Source organism: Furipterus horrens, unplaced genomic scaffold, assembly GCF_987537825.1.
Source record: "Furipterus horrens unplaced genomic scaffold, mFurHor1.1.pri manual_scaffold_8, whole genome shotgun sequence".
Taxonomy (NCBI): Eukaryota; Metazoa; Chordata; class Mammalia; order Chiroptera; family Furipteridae; genus Furipterus; species Furipterus horrens.
Genome location: NW_028327178.1, coordinates 49,484,512 through 49,508,870, shown reverse-complemented (window position 1 = coordinate 49,508,870; position 24,359 = coordinate 49,484,512). Strand labels below are relative to the sequence as shown.

Genomic DNA, 24,359 nt, shown 5'->3' with positions numbered 1-24,359 from the left:
TGGAACATGAAAACTGAGATGAATGAGAATCTATGGTACAAGCATCTTTTCGTTCACTCTGAGTCCCTGTTTCTATCAAAGTACTTGAACATAGGAAGGACTCAATGCTCATTTTGCTAAATGGTTCCCAGATGTTGTTTGTAACCATGAGATGTAAAGAAATGTAGAACTGAGAGGATCAATATTCATTCAGTCACTCAACAAATAACGTCTCAGGAGACAAGATGCTGTATCCACACGGCCTTTGGGAAAAGCCATTTGCTCTTAGGTAGGGAATGTGAATGAAAATGGGGCTATGTAATAAACCCAACAAGCTCAGGGAGGGGGTCACATGGCAGGCCTGACAAGCACAGTGAGCAAAAGCAACCACACAGGTTGGTCTGATCTCAATTCCCTAACTGGGTGGCCATCCCAGGCCTACAGCTTCCCTAGCAATGTCAATCTTTACCATCAGTGAACCTTGTCCACTGTTCTTATGCATCTAAAAATACCTTCAAAATATCAGAGTACTTTTCTTTCCTGGACCTCTCAAAGGCACAACCACAGGCATATGAGCACAAGACTACAAATCCCCTCCTTGTTATCTTGTTGCCTGCATATCACCTCTATGTGCTGTAAATGTTAATTACTAACTATCCTGTACCCACCAATGTAAAAGAAGTATGTGTTTCTCCATTTTGCTTTTGATTCAGTCCTAGAGATTTTCTGGCTTTGCTTTCTCCCACCTCCTTAATCTACTGTCAATGAATTTCCTGTACCTTCCTTACATTTTCTCCTTTGATTCTAAATACATGAAAGAAACTGTAGAACTGTCATTCTCCAGAGCATCTCTTCAATCCACTGAGATCTTGTTTCCAGGCATATCCTTTAAAAATTGGCTCAAATAAAACTCTTACAAAACTTTTTTAAATGTTTGGACATTCTTTTGTCAACAGAAACCACCGGTTAACCACTGACTCTGTCACTGCTCAGGAAAAGCCAGCCATCCTGGATGGTGACCCATGAGGGGTCTGACTTCAGACTATCCTCAGATGCCTGCCCAACAGGAGACAGGAAGCTGTTTAACACTGCAGCATCTCCGATCCTCCCTGCTTCAGTGAAGAGCAAAATTAGCTTTCCATGCTGCTACTTTCCCTTGATATGTGTGAGCAAAAAAGTCTTCTTACTAATATAAGGATTCATCATGGAAAATGTGTTGGTAGAAGTCTTCTGTCTATTCCTTAGAGCAAAGGGGATTAAATGGTGTATGTCTGCTCCCATACATAACCTAATCTATCCTTCCTGGTTTTGATTTAAATAAACAGCTAAAGTATATCATACCCACCTGAAAAACACATTGCTTTTTTTTCCAAATGAAGTTAGATAAAAACCAAAATATATACAGCAAAAGAAATGTTTCTATAATGATAAACAGCCAAAGCAAAACCACAAACTGTGTGACCTTAAAAAATCAGGAATAAAATACTGAAGCATTGTTTTATATGGCTATGTTATCAAAGTAAAGTAAAAACCTACTACTTTTCCAAAAGTAAGGGCATTCTTCAATGATTTCACTTTTTTTTGACCAATAAACATGACTTTCTCATCTTTCTTTTTTTGTTTTCCCTTTGAATTTTGAAAAACAGTAGCTTTTTTTCAAATCTTTCCTATCATAGCTTAAATACTCATTCTATAAAATGAAATATGGTATGAAATTAAGGTAGAGTAAAAAAATAGCAAAAGTGCTGATAAGCAAGAAGTAACAGATTACACAGAAGTATAAGATGTTATCCTTGATCATCAAATAAAAAGTACAAGCTGAGAATAAAACTTCGAGATGAGGTTACATTTTAAATACATTTTTAAATGTATTATCTTTCAAAATGAATAACCATCATATACATCTTTCTACTTCCTAAATGCAGCTCTGGGTCCATACTAATCAACAGTCTGGTGTGTCCCCACTGACTTTTTTTAAACATACTGTTTATCTTTTTTAAGCACAAAATGCAGAGCACAGGGACAGCTGCTTAGGATAGCTTTCCTGCTTAAGACAGAGCTATATTTCACTGCCACATCTAATTCCCCATGTCAGCCTCAAGGAAGGATGCAATTCAATTGTCTTGCACTTGGAATAAGAGCTGTAAGCTAAGAAATTTATGGAGCCAGGGAATGTTCTATTTTTCTATTCATACATATCAGTATTTCCCAAGTGTACTCCAGGAAACACTAGACTCAAGAGATGCTCTGTAAAAGTCTAAATTGATGCCCAGAACTCTAGCTGGGCACCTATACCTGCCATTTGTCCTTCCTGGGGATTTAAAAACACATCTCGGCTCCAAAATGGCTTGCAGTAGAGTGTGTTCAACCTTGTTGAAATCAGAGTTTCTTCCCATTTTGTCAACTAACATGCTTCAACATTCTTTGGATTGGTAGAACACAATTTGGAAAACACTCACCTATTTAAATCTAAAACAGTCTCTGAGCAGCAAATGTGTGAGGAGCTGCTTTTTGTCAGAGTGGCTTTGGTGAGGTTTGGTAAAATAAGTGAGCTGCAGGCAAACACAACAAAGAAACTGAGGTGGCTGTTCAGGGAGTAATGATGAGAGCTAAACGTGAAGAGATGGGTAAGATCAAGCCACTCCTATTCCCTCAACCCCTCATTTACCAATAAAGATGTCGGACTGGTAAAGGGTAAATCTGGGTTTAGCCTCCCCCAAAAGGCAAGTCCTTTATGTTCTCCCTGCACAGAGAATTTTGAGCAGGGCTCAGCTGGAATCCACTCCTCATCTTCTCCCAGGGCCTTCAGTACATCTAAGGAGTTTGTTTTAACAGGGAGGCTCTAGAGAAACAAGAAGACTCTCGTTATTCCATGACTTTATCCTCACATTCGCTCATCACTGTCCACCTGCCCACAGCCCAGCCCTTTTACTGAAGGGCATGTGGGAGGAGACTTCAAGGCCAAATATGTACTTTTCTCTTTGCAGAGTGACCATTTTTATTCAAGATCACTGCCTTCCTGAGCTCTGAGTGGATTCAGAATAACTGTATTCCAAAGCAGAGAGAAGGACAGTGATTGTGGGATTCCAGCAGCCTCACTGGGTACATGCAGGGTCAGAAACCCAGAAAAGTTGATGGGTGGCCTCTGGAAACTTGTGGGGCCCAGAATAAAGAGGAGAGGAAGAAGCAGAATCCTTTTTTTTTTTTTTTTTTTAAATGAGCACAATAAAGTAAGAGGGTGCTTGTGAAAGTAAAATACTATTATTAAAATGGTAGGAAGTAAATGTCTAAATCAAAGGAAGCAGGTGCTATAGCCTAGGTCCCCTGATGAAAGTAGGTAGTAGGTACATACTTCTCACCTCCCACTGTTGCTGCCCAACAAGGGGAAGGGTTTAAGTAGCAGTAATTAGGACAAACATTAATTAAGGAATTAAATATGTGTTAATCGCCAAGTAGTTGACAATTTATGTTTTAATGGATAGTAATTAACCTACAATTAGCTGTATTCTGTGCAGGTTACCATTGTGATTTGTATTTGTATTATACTATTCTCCTATAAATAAGAAAAGCTACATAAAATGATGACTGTGGCAAGAACACTTTAAGAAATGTTTTGAAACTCTGTAAATGCATAATAAAGATAGCATTTGGGGAAAGACTACAAAAACCAGAGATGCCCAAAACATCCTACTATAATTATCACAAGTACACAGGGTGGTTGTGTCTGGTTTTATTGAAAACATTCCCAAATTGAACAACTACAAAATTCAGATTCTGTTCAAAATAAAAAACAACTCAGTATTTTACAGCCAAAACTGAAGGGAGAAATGGATATTTTTGATAAAACCACAGGTGGATAAGGGACAGCAGAGAGTGAAGAGCCCAGAACAGATAGAAATTGCCATGTTCCCTGGAGCACTAGCTCCCCAAGGTGAAGTCAGAGTCCAGAGTGGCTGATGACGTGAACCCTTAGGAAACCACGCCTTCATGACAGCACTTCTGGAACACTCTGGTGGAAAGGAACTTGGTTTACCACACTCCACCCATTGTTTCACTAAAGGATTTGTTCCTGAAACTCTTTTGCATTGAACACCTTTTGCCATTCCATGAAACACCCTTAAGGAGTGATATAGCAGGGATAAGCCATTCAACTATTGCTGATTTCCTTTTTACTGTCTTCCACAAATCTTAATCTCAATAAATCACCACCATTTATTGAGAGGCTAGCTTTTTCTTTCAACTTCATACCCTGCACAGCCTTTATATTTTGTCCTGTAATAAGGGAAGTAAGTCCCAGTAAGTTTGTGTCAGATGCCTGACTTTATACAGGTCTGTCTGACCTAAAACATATGTTCTTTTATAACACTATGATGATGCCCATTTTCAAAACAATATAAAATTCCTGTAAAGAAGTTAATTCATCAACCTTAACTCTTATCAAGACTTTTTTAAAAGTGCAAAATGCATGCTTTAAAAATAAAATGCTGTATGAACATAAATTAACATACTAGTATTTCAAGTATCTGTTAACTTTATATTAATTTTTTAGGTGTCTATAATGTATCTTGCAGCTTAAATATTAATGTAAAGGTGATGTCTGGGTGAAGCTGAGTCCCTGTGAAACGAGAGAGGGTTTCTTAAGGGTACCACCTCCTTTAAATGTTTTGTTCTCAGATTCTGGGCTCAGAAACAGCCTATCAATATCCTAAGAATGTGCCACTTGGATACTGACTTTTATGAACCATGATCACACACATGCTTGCACATGTGATACCAGAAAAATAATTTTTTTATATTTTGAAATTAGAAATATAATAGTCATGGCAATAGACTCACTTCCTCAGGCTAGTACAGAATGCCTTACAGAAAAACCTATAAGGGAAATTAATTCAAAAGCAGACAGATTCATGCATATTTCACATTTTTAAGAGCCATCCAGGGTATGAGAGCCTCTTTCCTCAGTTAGGATGCTCCAGCCCCACAGGCTGGGGACCAAAAGGTGCATTAAGGGAGCCCCTCCCCAGGACAGTGCTACCTGAACACAGACAGCTTACGCTTCTGACTTTTTTTCTAATCATTTCCTGTTTGGATGATATATTAGGCCAGGGGCAGATATAGGATTTGGTAGGAATTTTTCTTTTTCACCTTTGTTATTACAGCTTGTCTTTCTCATCACAACTGGGGAACATCATTCAGGTCTTATATGGTGATGTTAAGACCTATTTCTCAGAGTTTGTAAGTTTCCTGCTGACATCTCTCTTTTATCATCTACAGAGTGCCATCTACCTAACAGCTTATGCTACTATTAGGGTAATGAGTTCGTATGTTTACTACTCAGCAGATAAAGGGAAAATACAAGGGAAGTACTACCTTAACTATGCCTTTACAACTCTAAAGGCTGATGCTTGGTTGGAGTGCTCAGTAATTAAATGAACAAGGGCATTTTTAGTGGATCCAAACCCTTTACAGATGTTCATCACCAGGTTCTTCAACACTTAGCAAGTTAGTGGGTAGAGGGATTGTGCAAAAAGGAAAAAGGACTCATGGACATGAACAACAGTGTGGTGATTGCTGGGGGGACGGGAGTATAAGGGGACTAAATGGTAATGGAAAAAAAAATACAGTAAATATTAAATAAAAAAAGAGTCTCTACAAATCCGCCTTTAAGTTCAAAGTATGAAGCTATTCCTAATGAATCACCCAGAGAACCAGAATACTAGAATGAGAATTAAGTTCCAGTTCAGTATGATAAATCACAGATTGCTAAGTAATGTGAGAGAAGTCAGAGGGAAGTGGGAGGGCTTGCATGTTAGAGTCAAAGGTTCACAATCAGGAAGGCAGAATATTTTACTGAAAAGAGATCAATAAAAAAAGAATTCACTGAAAATAACAATGGTTTGCTATACAGTACTAACTTTCAATATAATTGATAATTCCTTTTGAAAGGCTAATTTAACACTTTACAAATTAAATCATTCCTTTAATTTTGATGGTCTGAGCTAGGTGTGTTAAAGGCCGCTATGACAAACTGCATGTGGTAATTCCCTTCCCCAAATTTATATGTAAAGCCATAACCCTCAACGTGATGGCATTTTGCCATGAAGCCTTAGGAGGTAATTATGTTTATATGAGGTCATGAACATGGAGCCCTCATAATGAAATTAGTATATGTATAATAAGAGGAAAAGAGACCAGGGCACATTCTCTCTTTCCACATGTGGAAGAAAGACCATATGAACACACAGAGAAGATGAGAAAGCAGCCATCTATCGGAAAGAGGGCCCTCACCAAAACAAAAGAGGAGCAAATCAGGGCATATGTGAGCAGGACATACCCTCCAATCTTGTCTAGAATTGTGTTCTATTGGTCTCTACACAGAAAAAGCCTAAGAAAGAGCTTTAGTACAGGTTCCAGTGGGCCAGTGGGAATGTCACAGAACTAGGCCTTCTCTACTTTTGGAAAGTCTCCTCCAAAAAAAGTTTCTAAAAACACTTCAGCTTCTTAGCCTAGTCCACCATACAAAAGCCCTCTGAAGTTTAGCCTCACCAAACTCATTTCCCCTGCTTCCATTTTAATCTATGAAGGATGAAACTTTTCCCCGAGCCCATATTTTTGAATTATACCATAAATCTATAAAAAATAAGGTTATTCTTTAAATAGAATATTTTCCTCTGGAAGAAAAAATAGTTTTTACTCTTTTTTGTTTTATTAGTAACAACAATACATGTGCACTGGGAAATTTTAGAATATGACAGATTACAGAAAGAAAACAATCAAATCATTAGCTGGGGAGATATCATTGTTTAATACATTTCAGCATTTATTGTAAAATATATATATTTAATTTAAAGAATGAGATTTAACATATTGCTTTATATAGATTTTTTCCACTTAGCAACTTAAGCTTAAATTCATCATTAAATGTTTCTCCACAACATTATTCTTAATGGTTGCAAAATAAATTTTATATTGAGGTAGCATATATTAACTAATCCTCTATTGTTAGAAATAATACTGTTTCTGATTTTCAATTATAAATAAACTACCACAAATATACTTGTAGTTATTTGCAACGACTCCTCATTATTTCCATAGTATGAATTCCTAACAATAGATTGTTAAACTTAGACATGTCTAAAATTTAACACCTTTAAATATATTGCCAAAGTGTATTCTATTAAAGATTTTTAACAATTTATATGTGAATTACAGCTTTCACTACACTTTCATTTACAATTAAGAAACATTTATCACTCATTAAATACCAGACATTGTTATAGATATAAGGGTACAAAAATATATAAAGCAAGGAATTTAGAGCCCATTTACTTCCATCATCAAATTCACAGATAGAGGAATTGAGGCATCTTCTCTAATATACATCAAACCTACAGAATGGATTCCTGGGTGCCATTCATGGCATTCAGACGACAAGCAGCCCTGAAGAAGACCCACTTTTCCATTCCCTGAGTCTAGCTGAGCACCTCAATTAAACATGAGAGGTGAGGTGATCTTGGTTTGAAACATGTTCCATTTGGCTCCTGAGTGAGCCAAAGGAATTCAGAGTAAAGCAAAATATAATAATCCTCCTAATGCATTCTGAATTATTTTTGAAAATCAAGTAATTTTTAAAGGTGCTGAGGACAAAAAGAGAAAGAGCACCAAATGCCATTGTCACTATTTTCCCACCTTTGATGCTTTCATGTTACAGGAATTCTGACAATCAGAATGTGAAATGAAGATTTCCTTTGTACCACTTCTTAACTTCTCTTGGCCCTCTACCTTTGTTATTTTAAATGAGAACTCAGAGTGGGCAATGTGGTTCTCAAGAGAACATTCCCAATAACAGCAGCAAGGATAGCAGCCCTCGCATGACAAGGACTCGGCCTACACATGGTATTTTCTTCCTTCTGCTTATGGGGTGGTAGCTGACCTCCACAAGGGCTCACTTCTTAATGACTCGTTTACTCCTGAGATCCACTGATGAAAGGATCCATTGATGAAAGAATGGGCTTCTTTTAGAATCAAGTGCTCTGTCTCCCTGGGTCAGATATGGCTTACTTAATATAGAAAGTAAACTATCTCTACAGATAGCACTTCCTGCCCTGTGGTAAGGTTACTGTTTTTCTTTTCTTAAAATGATATATGTATAAACAAGTTTGAATTGTGTCTTTTACTCTTTTCTCAAGGTAATATTACAAACAAAGCCTTAATATTCTCGCTATCAAATAGCATAAACTTTCCTTACATTGGCATAAAATAATACCAACACGCTTATACATTCTCTGGTTATATAATAGAAAACTAGATTTTTAGAATTTAGAGGATGCATCAAAACATGAGCATACCTGATAAAAGTTAGGCCAAAAAGTACTAATGGCCAGTTCTGCCCTGTTCCATGTACGTGTCGGCTCTCCAGATATATTCCAGATAGGATTCCCCAAAGGCCCGTTATTGACCTTCACGTAGACATTGAGTAACCCAGGAGCAGAATTACTCTTGCTGGATACAAAATAGTGAAAATCAATGCAATGAGTATCATTTTCTTTAAGTTGAGGTAAGAGGAGTTGGGCTCTCTGCCCCTCAGATCTCCCAGATGTGTTCACCAACATGAAAGAACCTGTGAAAAGAAAATCAAACAAGAGTCACAATCTGAAACACAGCTTTCTGGTCACTTCTGAAAAGGCACCATCATTTATATGGGTTGACCTTGAAATTCCACAAATACTTAGGCTTTGAAAATACCATCTCTTTCATACCTTTTCACCCCCAAAGTATTCTCAAGATAAGTGAATGGGAAATTCTTTTGATGTCACTGCAATTTGTCTCCTAAGTAACAGAAATATGCATAATTTGCAGACATGCACTGAACAATCTAACCACATGTGGTTAGTCACTAACCACATGTGGCTATTTAAATTAATATTAATCAAAATTCTGTAACATTGAAAGTTTAGTTCCTCTAACCACATTTCAAGTACTCAATAGCCACATGTGGCTAGTTGCTCCATCTTGGGCAGCAGAACTATTGAACATTTCCATCATCTCAGAAAGTTCTATTGAATAGCACTACATTATAATGGTACCACCATTTGGAAATCAGATCCACTTTAAGATTCTCACATAAACTAGAGAAAGATAGCAGATTTGTCTGATTTTTGGAATCTTAGAAAATTTTATTGGCCCTATGATGCTCCTCATAGTCAATATAATAAAATTCTTGCAGTTCAGACCGACCAGCCCTCCCCCATTGCAATAACAGCTGACTTTTTGATACTGGGGGTGTTTTCATGAATGGTCATACCAAGGAAAGCTTTGCTCCAACTATCGGATGGTCATATGCTGAAGTCTTCGTGAGCTTTTTTCTGTCTTTAAGTCCATGGCACCAACCTGCACATGGAAGCATTTCCACATGGAGTCAAGCTTACCAGATAAACTGACATCAGCTGTGCCTCTTGGGTCAGCCTCAAGTTTAAGATCAACAGAAATGGCAACTAAAATAATTATATGAATTTTATATATCACATAAAGAAAGCTAAAAGGGAAATGTTCTAAAATGAAAGTGAAGATAGATCATTGTAAGTCTTCTTTAGCAGAGAGAAAAATGTACTGACACTGTGACTGGGAACAGCTAAACTTGGAGTATAAAGATGATAAATAAAATACTACTCAGGTGTGGCTGAACGCATGATTTCTACTAGGTGAGGAGACTATTACCCTTGAATGTTCCTTTTAAAACTCTTCTCTTGTGAACCATAATTTTCAAGGAAAAAGTGTAGACTTTTTATCTTGTCTATAAGCTATAATTTCCTAACCAGCAAAATGAAAAGACTACCTTTCCCAGAGAATTATGAGGACTAAATAAGGAAACACATATAGACAATTTCTTTATAAATTAATAAGCTGTCCTGAAGGGAGCAGTATTAGAAAATGTTTGGTTATGGCTGGCTGTTACCCTCCCAGTGTCCCTATATGAGGTGAGCTAGTGTTAATGTCATTTAAGATAAACAGGAATTGTCTCAGAGTGATTAGGAAGCAGCTTATCCAGATTTTAGGATGAGTTAGTGGCAAAACCAGAACTTCCAGCCTCTGAGTTTCAGCCCATTACTCATCCTGCCACACTCCAACATCCCCGTGTTTCTCTGTGTGCTGTTCGAGCATATATGAAGAAAACAACCCCCTTCACAACAGTGGAGGGAAATTATAGCAGCCATTTGAAAATGGAGCGATTTTTCAAGAGATGAATGTTATGCACCTGTAAATATGAAAGCCAAGCCACAAGGGAAGGGTTATCTATGGAACACATATTCCAGTAATAAGGGAAAACTGAAATGTGATTTAAGAAAGAGCTGGGGACAAAGAAAGGGAACAAGTGGCAAGAGAATGCCACTAAAATGATTTGGGTTAGCTATATACCACAAAATGTATTTAAAAAATCTTCAAAATACACAGGGTTGACCAACTCTGTAAGAAATATGAAGCAGGCTTCTGGTGTTTATAACATTAGTTAAAATTGTACTTTCCTGCTCTTAGTAAAATATACACAGATTTTTTTCCCCATATTCAATCATCTAGGGTTCTGTTACCAGCAACATAGCTACCATGACCTTGAGGACAACTCTGAATCACCAAAACCTTTCGTATTGCCCCACGGGCAATATCATTTCCTGCAGGGTTTCCATTAATTAAACTCGAGGAACCATGATGGCAAACATGAGAATATGTGAAGGATGGCAAAAGTCTGTGTTTCCCAAATCTCGTTAAGTCTTGTTTGGATGCTTGGGTGAAGAGGAAACAGACGAGTCCCTTTTGACAGGATGGCATAAACTTGGTAACTTCCTACCATATTGTCCAGGAAATGACCAGGATTCCCTAAAATACTGCTTACCTAGCTACATAGCCTATCCTCCAATTCTTCAATGCTACATCCCAGCACAAAATACTCTGTCAGCTTTTTGAGCTGTTGAAGATATACAGAAATTTTTACGGTGAGGTCAAGGGGACATTCTAAGTTACATATGCAAATGATTCTAATTTTATACTCCATTTTCCTCTTTTCCCTTTTTGAGCTAGAATCCAGTTTGTTTTGTTACATAGCATGCTTCTGTAATACAGATAGTTCAGAGAGGATTAGCAAACAGGAGAGTGACATATCCATATAACACAGAAGTCCCTTTGGTTCATGTGTAATTTTTTTTTTTAGGACATTAAAATTTTAGAGTGATCAGGGCAAAATTTTTCCTTAAATAAAAGGCTACATGATAGCTTTTAAATAAAGTTAAAGATCCTGCAGAACTGCCTTTGCTTAGTCTAAGAAGTGGCAAGAAGTGTAGTCATTACCAGAGCCATTCCTTTCTCCCCTGTTAAGCTGTCTGGGAAACTACAAGAACTGATAAAGGAACTGTGGAGCTTCTGTTCCCCTACTGAGTGTTAAGGGGAAGAGCATGGACTGATGAAGACAACAAACCCAGGATTGTATTTTTAAGTTGGCAGAGAAAGTGGTATCTATTAGAAGGGAATGACTTCAAGGAGCTGTTAATAAGAAGGGTTAGGGTATAGGGCTAAGGATGGATTCACTGGGATTCTAAATGCCAGATGGGAGTTAATGAGGTCAGTGTTTTGATGAGGGTTGTGACTGTTTTTATTGGTTCTCTGGCTACAGAAGTACATAGATTGTGAGTGGTCTGCCCCAACTTTCTTTTTCTTACAAGATCTATCATTGTGTGTGATTTTGTGAAATTAGTCAGAGATGTTCCAATTACACATATGTAGTATTGGTGGAAACATCTGCTCTACCTACATTGTCTTCCTCCTTCACTTGTTCTGGCCCTCAGAGAGCAATTCTGTCTGGGCTGCCTCCACAGTCACAGACCAAGTTACCCTCCTCCCAGTGTCCAGAAATCAACTGAGCAGCACTGTGATGTCCACACACACAGCTTTTTAGAGAAGAAGTCTCTCTTCACTGAGAACCTATTCCCTGGGACGTTCCCTTGAGAGATCCCCCTTTTAATTCCTCCAATTGAGTCTCTCAATTGGTATTTCTATGTAGTCCCCACAATCGATGCAATATAAAGGCACCCAGGGACAATGATTACCATGTAGCATAAGCTCGAAAAATGTTTGTAATTATCATTATGATTATTTTGTTTCTTCATATCTCCTAAATTCACAACTTCTCTAAATTGTCTGTAATTCTTTAGCAGTTAGCTCTATAGATTTCCACCTGTCCACTTCACAACCTTCCTGATCCTATCTTATTTCACCTTAGTGATAATTTTTAAGTTTCCTTTCTTGATGAGAGGACCGTTAGTATTAAAGTATTATGAAACTCAATGAATTGAGTTATTGAGCTCAATCTTGCCCCTACATTTTAGCTTTGGGAAGGAAAGCTTTATTTCTGTGTGACCATGAGAATTTACTTCACGGTTTCAAAGTATAGCAGGTGACATTTCAATCAACACAGTATTTCCTGACAGCAGTGCACTATTGTCTCATAGTGAGTTTACAGAAGAAAGTGTAGTTAGCAAAGTCTAGCAACCCACAATCCTTAGGTAAATTCATAGTTGTGCATAAAGAATGGGAGGTGGGAGGGAAGAAATGTCTTTTAATTGTTTGAATTCATCACCTATTTGCTATGAAAGTAAAGTCAACTCACCAGCTGGATGTTTAAAATATTGAAAACATTATATTCAAGTTTAGACCAAGTCTGTTATTTAAAATATATTTCTATGGCTGAATATTTACTTTTCACCTTCTTCTCAATATTTTAACTGTGAGGAAATGAATTCTCAAAGAGTAATTGGGTCTCCCTTGTGAAGTATTTCCTTACCTCAACCTTTTTTTCCCCCTACAAAAAACACTTTAACTGGACAAATAAATAAAAGAAATCAGAATTCAAATTAGCATAGAAATTCTGTTTGTGTTTAGATAACAATTCTCTTAAATCAGTAGTATGGAAGAAGAGAATATAACATTGTGGGCAAATGAAAAAAGTGTCACGTAATGGAGTTGGCTTCAAAAGGGGCAGTCTTTCCATGCAAACTTGGAAGGTTGTTAAGAAAAATTATTTTCACCTTTTTGAAAAGGAAAACTCTGCTATGAGAACATGCAATGTTCACATTTTAGAATCTTTGGGTGAATTAAATTTAGTTTAATCATATACACTGGCAAGTGCTTTTTATTAGACTATCTTCCGTCATTGTTTGTGACACCAGCAATAACTATGTATAGTTAGTTCTTCCCTTCTACCTCATCCTTAACATTTGCACTGGTGTGTTAGAGGCTCCATCTTTTTAAAGGCTGAGGAAACTGTATGAATTCCCTTCTTACATTCAAGAAGCTTTGTGCACACTACAACAACAACAAAAAAAAGTGGGAGCATTTTCCATCTTCCTGCGGGAAGAGAGAATTATGTGTGTTATTAAATACTTCGGCTGACAGAGAGGAAGAATTTTATGAACTCTAAAGCCATTATAAAATTCACCTTCTAAGCCTTTTAGTTTTAATAAAAGCACACAGATCATTTCACTCCCTTTGGCTGTTTCACCTTCATTTTTTCTCTATGATCATGCCTTCACATTTATGAACTTAAGATCCAAAAGCCACCAAAAAAGTTTACAAATTCCATCTTTGCTGGCATATACCCTGACTATAGTTCACATTGCCATTTGTGCTTGCTTCTTCTGACCTAGTGAGATACACCACTTGTAACAATTAAATTATCTAGAGCAGTGTTTCTCAAATAATTTATGATAAAGCAGCGGTTTTTAAAATATTTGACGCATCTCAGACCAGGCTTATGTAAAACACAATAAACACAGATCTTTAGAAAAAGGAAGTAAAAAAACATGCAAAATGCAAGCACAGATTTGTTATTAAATAAACATAAAATTACTGTCAAATTCCTCTAAAATTTTCTAAAGACTTGCTCTCAATTGCTGTATCTCAATTTCTGGACCACCTCTCATCTGCAGACCACACTGAGAGGCACAGCCTTAAAGTATAGAGGTATAGCATTCTTGGTACCCAAATATATATATTTTTCTTAACATTGTAAGAGGAACACTGAGACAGGTTAAATGAAAGAAAGGAATGAAAATAATAATTCTCTGGCTTCTTAACCCAATGTTAATGGCTATAAAGACACACCCTTTGGCTATGATAAAAAGTGTCAGAAGAAAATGGAGATGAAGTGTAGGAAGCAAGTGGACAGACAGAGAAGAGACAAACCTGATCATGCATGGTGAGTGAGTAGAAAGATAGCACTGAGACTCGGAATTCAGAAAATAACTGGCTTCCAGGCAAGGAGAAAAGGAAGAGAGCTCAATAGTCCAGGGCACACGGGATCACAGCATATGCTCAGCTGTTCTTAAGGAGAAGGGGAAATCACAGGAAAGTAAAATGTGTCACCCAGTGCTTAGACCAGGTGCTCCATATCCTCCATCTCATTAACTCTCCCCAACAAGAATGACCTAAAGAAACATAGAGATAACTCACCAAAGGGACCCAATGACAGCATCTGATAGATCAAAGGGAATTTGAATTTTTACATGTAAGCTCCAAAGGCAATTCTCTAAAACCAATATTTTTCAAACATTTTGTCCATAACTCATTTTATACTGCAATTCAGTACACATGTGCGATGCTATGTGTGCATACATAATGCTTACATATATACACACATATTCAGACACAAACTTTCATGAAAAAAATGTTACTATATTTCTGACCATGTGCACTGGTATGGTATTCACATTTCCTATTCTACCCTACTTCATTTTGCAATATTAATGAGTAAAAGAATGCTGGGTGTGACCCCCAATTGATTCCACAGCCCACAATGCTTAAGGTCATACTACACCTTCTCCCCAATAACCTAAACCAACAAGATCTAAAGTATGTTCTGCGCCTCCTTAGTAAGAAAGCTTTTCATTTTTAATTTGTAATTTCAAATTGATCTCATACTTCAAACATCAAGATACCAGGTTTCATCCCTCCTTCTGCTCCTCAACCAGTACTAACAATGGTGCTAAAAATGTCTTTTATGATGAGAGACCTCATGAAACAGGGATGATGAAGCCTGTGGAGAAATAAATGAACTCAGGGACCAAAGCTCAAAGGGAACAAAGCCTCTGCAGGGAGGTGCCACTATCACTTTAAAAATACTTATTAACACCCATTTCAGCCTGAGCAAACAGCTGTCTCCAAAGCCACATTTATGTTCTGTGGACCAGATGTCATACATCCTTAAGTTAATGCCTCTTCTGTGCTCCTTTCCAACATTTCACCCTAGTGCAAACAACACTTATTTTGCAATCGCAAGAGAATGAAATTCTAATAAAAATTTTGTCTCTTCACTTAAATGTCCTATGTCCCTTTTTGTCTTGCCCTTGGGCTTCTTGTCTTTTTGTGCATTCTCAACAATTACTGGGCAAGACCATTTGTTAGCTATGCTAATTTCTGCCTTGTTCCTAATATGCTGATGAAAATACAGTAGGAGGCCAAAGAAGTAACACCATTCTCGAACCAACTGTACAACCACTTCACTCCTAAAGGGTCCAGCTGGTGCTCTTACTGGGAGAGCTGATGGGCTCATCTGACATAGGACTTCTTACAAGTCATACCAGTTAGTACATGCACTCTGTTCTTCCTGAGGGAATTCTACATCAATCTAAGTGTTGTAAAATTAAAAATAAGCATAATTCATATACCTAAAATGTTTATAAAACACTTCCTTTAAGACATTTACATTAAATAACCACTGTCAATTTAGTGATTCACAGCATAACTGAATGGATATTTTCATTATTTATTATTCATAAAAATACTGAGCTGATCAAAATAGATTCATTCACCTTAACTAGTCACTTTTAGCCGTGACAGGGTTCATCTGAGCACCCATATGTGCTGGGTATTTTGAGAACACCAAACAGTAAAAATGGACTGATAGCCATATACCTATTTTAAATATTCTGTGTTCAGCACAGATAGAAAAAATTCACTAAAATAACAAATCAGATCCATTAATTTTAGCAACATTTACATAATTACAACCTGAAGTGTCTGTAAAATTTGTAAATTTAGAACTGTCATCTAATAATTTTTCAAAAAAGAGTTTCATGACACAGTTATATGAGACAAAGAAGAAATGAAGAGATTCATGGAAAACTGAAGAAACCCTGGGGGTTCCACTGAAAAAAGTAATGTGTTTTCCTTTCATAAGAAAAGTGATGCTTTAATGAGAACTAACTATATTACAGTGCGTCATCTCAACAAATATCTTCAGTGACTTAGCTAAAGAATACCAGGTGTGTGTTTTATAACTTATAAGTAAAGAATAAACAGAGTAAAGCAAACACAACCTTTTAACTATCTGATGACACTAATGACTGTATCTCAGGAAATGAGCCACAAGTACAACAATGGAGAGTGACAGGTAGACTGTTCAGAACATTCTTAAGAGACTGATTAATTTCCTATGTCAGGATTTTTATTGCTTGGCATCTTCAGAAACTAGTTCATTTTGTTCTAAATCTCAGAATGTCACGTCATCACAACATAAGCTTCCACTTATTTTTTCCTAAATTACTTTTGACTTAGAGATCATTTCTTTTTCACATATATAACTAGTGATAGTCTACCAGTTAAACTATGTCTTGCTTTGAAAAAATTATACAGTTAGCTTCTATATAAAGTACAAACCAAATTTAGACATTTTGATACTGCATCATTTAGACATTTTTTCAGTTTAGCAAAAGCATAATAGTGGTGCTCTGTAACAATAATAAGTTCTAAAAACTCCAAGGGTTCTGTTAACATCCCTGAATGTGAGCTCCCCATATTCCTGAAGAAGAAATCACAAATTTTGCTTAAGATGTTTCATTAGCCTAACTGGGGTCAGAAGCCAGAGCCACACTGAGCTTGCACTACTGGGTCAAAATGCAGAAAGAAGGAACCACCAAAGCTTAACTAGATTATTTTGTTAATTTCTCTTTTTGATAGTCTGCTATTGGTATATAAAAATGCAACCAATTTCTGAATATTAATTTTGTATTCTGCTACTTTACTGAATCCATTTATCAGTTATCATGGATTTTTGGTGGACTTTTTAGGGTTCTCTATGCCTTTTCAATTTGGATGCCTTCTGTTTCATTCTCTTGTCTGGTTTTTTGACTAGGACTTCCAATTCTATGTTGAATAGAAGTGGTGAAAGTGGATATCCTTGTCTTGTTCCTGATCTTAAGGAAAATACTTCTAGTTTTTCACCCCTGAGTATGGTGTTAACTATGGGTTTGTCACATATGGCCTTATTGTGTTGTAGTATGTTCCTTCTAGCTCCACTTTGCTGAGAATTTTAATTACAAATGGATGCTTATCAATATGTGTCAGGTATGTCTTCTCTAGCAAGGAAAACAAAGAAAATATATAAACGAAACTATATTAACCTAAAAAGTTTTTACACAGCAAAGAAAACCATCAACAAAACAAAAAGATAATCTATTGAATGGGAGAAGGTATTTGCTAATGACACATCCAATAAGGGGTTAGTAATCAAAATATATAAGAAACTCACACAACACAAAAAGACAATCTGATTAAAAATGGTCAGAGAACTTGAACAGACACATCTCCAAAGAAGACATACAGATGGCCAACTGACATAGGAAAAGACACCCAATGTCACTAATCATCAGAGAAATGCAAATTAAAATCACAATGAGATATCAACTGAAACCTGTCAGAATTGCTATCATTGATAAATCAACAAACAACAGTGTTGACAAGGATGTGGAGAAAAGGGAACCCTGATGCACTGTTGGTGGAAATGCAGAATGGTGCAGCCACTTTGGAAAACAGTATGAAGTTTTCTCAATAAGTTAAAAATAGAACTACCATATAATTTATCTGAGATCTTTATCTGAAGAGATTGAAAACACTAATTCAAAGGTATATATGTAGCCCCATGTTCATTGCAGTATTATTTATAGTAACCAAGTTATGGAAGTAACCAAAGTACCCATCAATAGACGAGATGATTTTTAAAAAGCTGTAATATGAACTTCCCGCCAAGATGGAGGCATAGACAGACACGCTGCGTCTCCCTCCACAACTAAGAGGGAATACAACTACCTCAGAACTAGAAACAGCCAGAAGCTCCAGAAAATCAAACTGCATGGAAGTCCAGCAAACAAAGATATAAAGAAGAAATACTCATCCAGACAGGTAGGAGGGGTGGAGCCAGGGCAGAGAGGATGTGGCGTGGTGGCAGCAACAGCGGAAGCAGTGGCAGGCTGGCAGAAAGCGCAGTCACATGTTTTAAAGAATCAGGAGGAACACCTGGGGAGCATTGCCAGCTCCTTGCCAGACCTCACAGCTCATGGTCCCAGCGCCGGGGAAAATCAAGCATCATTGTTCCTGACTGTGCAGACCAGTGCGGGTTGGGCTGGAGGCAGAAACTGCCGGTCTCTCAGCAGAGTCCGCTTGTTTAAAGGGCCCCCATGGTCCTAGAATGTCCGCAGACCCACCTACTCTAGGAAAGACGGCCAGGGCAGCAGGGAGAGGGGCGCCAGTCTGGTGTGAAAGTAGGAGAGATGCCTGGAAAAGGGGCGAGTGCTGAGCAGGTGGCATTATTCCTTCTCGGACCCCTCCCCCACATACTGCACCACAATGTGGTGAAACAGGTTGCCCTGTACTGATGAATGCCTAAGGCTCCGCCCCTTACAATGTAACAGGAGCGACAGCTCTACCTGGGACACAGAGGCAAACAAACACAGGAGCCTGTCAGAATGAGGAGACAGAGAAGTATGGCCCAAAAGGGGAAATAGATCAAGGTTCCAGTGGGAGAACTAAGCGACAAGGAGATAGCCAACCTAACAGATGAGGAGATAGACAACCTAACAGACGCAGAATTCAAAACACTGGTGATAAAGATGCTCACGGGCTTGACAGATATGCTTGAGGAAAACGCCTAAGAGAAGTGAAGGCTATGCTAAGTGAAATGAAGGAAAATCCACACAAAACCAATGGTGAAGGGAAGGAAACTGGTTCAGATCAATGATTTGGAACATAAGGAAGAAAAAAACAGTCAACCAGTGCAGAATGAGGAAACAAGAATTGAAAAAAATGAGAACTCCCCAAATTTTGTGAAGGAGATGGACATACAGGTCCGGGAAGCACGGAGGGCCCCGGCGAGCTGGACCCAGAGGGGACCACACCAGGACACATCATGACTGAGATGCCAAAGGTGAAAGATAAAGACAGAGTCCTGGCAGCAGCAAGAGAGAGGCGGAGAGTTGCCTACTGGGGGGTGCCTATAGGACTATCAGCTGACTTATCAGAAGACACTTTGCTGGAAGGAACTGGCAAGCAGTATTCAATGTGATGAAAAGCAACCTGCAACCAGGACTAGTCTATCCAGCAAAGCTATCATTTAGAATGGAAGGGCAGATGAAGTGCTTCCCAGACAAGGTGAAGCTGAAGGAGTTCATCATCACCAAGCCATTATTATATGAAATGTCAAAGGGAGTTACTTAAGAAAAAGAAGATCAAAACTGTGAACACTAAAATGACAACAAACTCACAACTATCAACAACTGAATCTAAAACATAAAAACAAAACCCAACTAAGCAAACCAGAATAGGAACAGAATCATAGGTATGGGGATCATTTGGAGGGTTATTAGCTGGGAGGGGAGAGGCGGAGAAATGGGTAAATGGTGCAGGGACTAAGAAGCATAATTGGTTGGTACAAAATAGATAAGGGGATGTTAAGAATAATATAGGAAAGGGTGAAGCCAAAGAACTTATATACACAACGCATGGACATAAACTAAGGGGGGTGCAATTGCTGCAAGGAAGGGGGTACTGGGAACAGGGGAGCAAAGGGGAAAAATTGGAACTACTGTAACAACATAATCAATAAAATATACTTTTTAAAAAAGCTGTAATACATATGTGTAATGGAATATTATATGGCCATAAAAAAGAATAAAATGTTACCATTTGGATGGACCTAGAGGGTATTATGCTTAGAAAAATAAGTCAGAGAAAAACAAATACCAGATAATTTCACTTGTATGTGAAATCTAAAAAACAACAACAAAAGAAACAAACAAACAAACAAACAGACTCATGGAGAGCAAACTGATGGTTGCCAGGTGAGAGGGTGGGGGTGGGTGCTGGGTGAATTAAGAATTAAAAATCGGCACTTACAAAATAATCATGAGCAGTAAAGTACAGCACAGAGAATGTAACCAATAACATTGTATTAATTATATATGGTGTCAGCAGGTGTACTAGACTTGTCAGGGGATCACTTCATAAGTTATATAAGTGGCTAACCACTATCCTGCACACTTGCTATGAGTATAATATTGAATGTCAACTGTAATTTAAAAAAATAAAGTGGTCAAGTTTTAATTTTATATTAAAAAAATCTTAACAAGGTTAATCAGTAGGGGAAACTAAACTGATCCTCACATTAAACTAATAACATAATACAATATTAAACTTATTAATGAGCAAAATAGTCTAGAATTTTAGGAATCTATTGGATTAATTAATCATAAAATGAATCAAGATACAAATAAATAATTAGCAAATGGTCTGAAAAGGCAATTTGCATTAAGAAGCATATAATTAGTAAAAAGAATTTGCATTAAGAAGCATATAATTAGTAAAGAGATGCTTAGGAAAATATTCATCCTCATTAAATGAAATGACTTAAAGTAAAACAAATGTCAGGTATAGTTTTAAACATGAGTACATTTCTTAAATATATAAAAATTTTAAAACCAGGCATTTGTCATGTTCTGGTGAAATTACATGTATTCAGGAGGGAAGCAAGGCAATTTATTACAGCATTTAATAGTAAAGACTATAAAAAGAATCATGCTCTTTGCCACTCCACAGTAGGCTGGAGAGATCTCGCCTACAAAAATTACTTAAGCATGGGACCTGATGAAAATCACTCTAAAACTTATTGATTCATCTATAAAATCATAAGAGAAGAATGCCTACTTTGAAAGATATTCTAAGGGCTTACGTGGACTACAGTGGGCAAGTGTACATCCCGGTGTGAGACAGGACACGGGTTCCCAGTGCTCCGTGTGAAGAGTGGGGCTCTACAGAGTGGCAGTCTGTTTTTGGATCTTGGCACTGATATTTATTGGGGATTGGGATGAAATTGTGCCCATTTTGAAGAGGCTGTTGCAGAATGCTTTTTAGAAGACCACATGCACAGCACGAGAAGACCGCCTGGTACATTGTGAGAATGTGCAACAGTTAAGTCTTAGCCCTGGTTTTAAGCTAAATGTACTTGGTCTTAGCTTAGGAAGATGAAATAGTTGAATGCCAAGTTCTAGGTAATTTCTGGTATCCCTATAGTTATTGTGTATCAATAATAATGTGATTATATAGGCTACTGTTATCCATATCTATTCAGCATAACAAAGTCACTAACCCAAACCAGGTATGTCATTTGGATTTATTTAAATATATAAAGATTTATTTTCAGATACTATACATAATCATTCTACATTCAACTAAGGGTGAAAAACCTAATGTGATTAAATGTTAAAAGATTTACCAAGTCTATTGAATTATAAATATACTTTTTTTACTGTAAGAGTAAAGTGTTAAAATAATTAATAATGATGGTGAAAGCTGTTAATTGTTGCTACAAAATTATTTAAAACTTTCAAGTAGTTTAATAGGTAAATATATTGACTATTAATGAGGATTAACAATAGCTAACATATATATATATTTAATATGTACCAGCAGCTAAGTACTCATTCAGCTAATATGACCCTGGCTGGTTTGGCTCAGTGGATTGAGCGTCGGCCTGCGAGCTAAGTGTCGCTGGTTCGATCTTCCAGTCAGGGCACATCAGAGAAGGAAAACTCTGACTCCAAAAAACCTCCGCTGCCTTGCGGCATACCTCTTCAGGGGAAAGGCTAAGGGAGTAAACCCCGACAGAAAATCCGGAGCCGGAGTCCCTAAGGCGGTTTGACGTTGTAGTCAACACCGGCAACTCCTGCGGCGCACCTGAAGCCAAGCTGTATTGACTCCGTCTTTCCCTTAGACCCTTCAGCTGCGAAGAGGGGGCGGTCTGCTGCATGGGCAACAGCAGACCCTCCATATCACCCTGCCCAGGCTCTGTAGCTTCAGCTTCACTGGAGAGGACACTCCAGCGTCATCGCAAGATGTCGATTCAACACGGGAGGAGACAGATACCGTGTCACTCCCGAGTGGGACTGCACAGCCATTCTCGGCGGTGCAGATAGACTCTTAAGAAGCTACACCATCGTCTCTCGAGACGGACGGCTGCCGACGATTCAGCTAATAAGTAGGTAGAAATGAGATATGATCTCCTTGCAAAATGGCTCAGAGTCTGTGCTCTTAAGCATAATACCTTGCTGCCTCTCAATTTATGAGGCAGCACATCAGTCAAGATAACTTTAGAAAGAACATCATATCCTAAGTGGAAAATATATATATATATATCATTCGTCTCGAGAGACGATGGTGTAGCTTCTTAAGAGTCTATCTGCACCGCCGAGAATGGCTGTGCAGTCCAACTCGGGAGTGACACGGTATCTGTCTCCTCCCGTGTTGAATCGACATCTTGCGATGACGCTGGAGTGTCCTCTCCAGTGAAGCTGAAGCTACAGAGCCTGGGCAGGGTGATATGGAGGGTCTGCTGTTGCCCATGCAGCAGACCCCCCCTCTCTTCGCAGCTGAAGGGTCCAAGGGAAAGACGGAGTCAATACAGCTTGGCTTCAGGTGCGCCGCAGGAGTTGCCGGTGTTGACTACAACGTCAAACCGCCTTAGGGACTCCGGCTCCGGATTTTCTGTCGGGGTTTACTCCCTTAGCCTTTCCCCTGAAGAGGTATGCCGCAAGGCAGCGGAGGTTTTTTTGGAGTCAGAGTTTTCCTTCTCTGATGTGCCCTGACTGGAAGATCGAACCAGCGACACTTAGCTCAACAGGCCGACGCTCAATCCACTGAGCCAAACCAGCCAGGGTTTGTGTATACACACACACACACACACACACACACACACACACACACATATACAGTGGTATATAAACAAATAAAGTATAATTCTGATAAATAAACCTAAGGCTGCCAGAAAAGAGGAACACTTGTTCACTACCAGGTGAACAAGTCCTGACTAGCCTGCTGGGGGATGGGGAAATCTGTGAAGCAAAGGTGAGCTTTCCCAGCTGACCCTATAGCGGACTGCTGATACATGAAGGAACCTAGGCCGATGCACAGGCTAGATCAGCAGAGCCTCGCAGCTAATCCAGCCCAAATTGTTGACCCCTGGAATCGTCAACTATGGGTATTCTTTTAAGGCACCAAGTTTGGGGACAGTGTGCTATGCAGCAAAAGCTAACAATAACTGGTTGAATCTAGGTGATGAAAATACCAAAGTATGCTCTTTACCCTTGTGGATTTGAATATTTTTATAATTAAACTTTTAAATAATAAAGTTTTTAAAAGCTAACAGTATCAAAATGGGCTGAATTTTGGTTCATGTTATACACTGAAAATGCATTACAGAAAATCAACATGTCTTTCCAAAAGTATATCTTTTCAAAAAAGGACAATAGATTTGAAAATTTAATTTAATCTAAACTAACTTTTAAATAATCACCTAAGTATCAATATAAACTTTGTGAATTATACATTCACATATATGCACATATAATTACATATATATGCACATATAGTCATACATATAGATACAAAGGAAGAGAGAATTAATTTTATAAACAAATTTACTGGAAAAAATGTAAGAATGATAAAGCTCAGGGCTTTGGCAAAAGTGATGCATGTTACCAAAACTGTTCCATAAGTACCAATAATATCCTTAGATATACTATAATATATTGAATAGTTCACCCACTGTTAGATATTTCAATTATCATTCTTGAAGAATTTATGAACTTTTTGATTTTCTCTTTCTCTTAGTATTTTTAACTTGCAGAAATTATAGTTTAATTAAAATAGTTCAATTCAGTACATCTTGATTTAGCCTATGACATAGAAGATCTAGAAACCTATGAAGATATATTATTCTATCACTGTATCTCTAAGCTTGGTTAAGTAGAAAATTACTTTCACAGAAGTTCCACTATTTAGTTTGTAGTTGTTTTTCTCTTTTAGTAAATAGTATAACTTCCTATATTTTTAAATAAGACCTAAAGTTTAAAAACACCACTCTTGTCTTTCATGTAATTTTGAAGAGGGTTTTTATTTTCCTTTTTAAGTCAATTTCACATAGCTTAAGTTTTAAACAATTTAAATGATTCACTTTTGTCAAGCTCTTTTCAAAATGTCCTAATTTGATGATGATGTGGTCTGCTTACAAG

The 24,359-nt window shown here is 37.7% G+C and overlaps 1 protein-coding gene across 6 annotated transcripts in view; it reads right to left on the bottom strand.

Moving 5' to 3' along the window:
• PTPRM (protein tyrosine phosphatase receptor type M) overlaps positions 1-24,359 on the bottom strand; it is an 883,942-nt gene that overhangs the window by 562,171 nt on the left and 297,412 nt on the right. For all 6 annotated transcript variants that reach the window (XM_090285792.1, XM_090285794.1, XM_090285793.1 and 3 more), the window contains exon 3: positions 8,328-8,599. In XM_090285792.1, the coding sequence (XP_090141918.1) occupies positions 8,328-8,599 (272 nt within the window). The remainder of the gene's footprint in view (positions 1-8,327; positions 8,600-24,359) is intronic.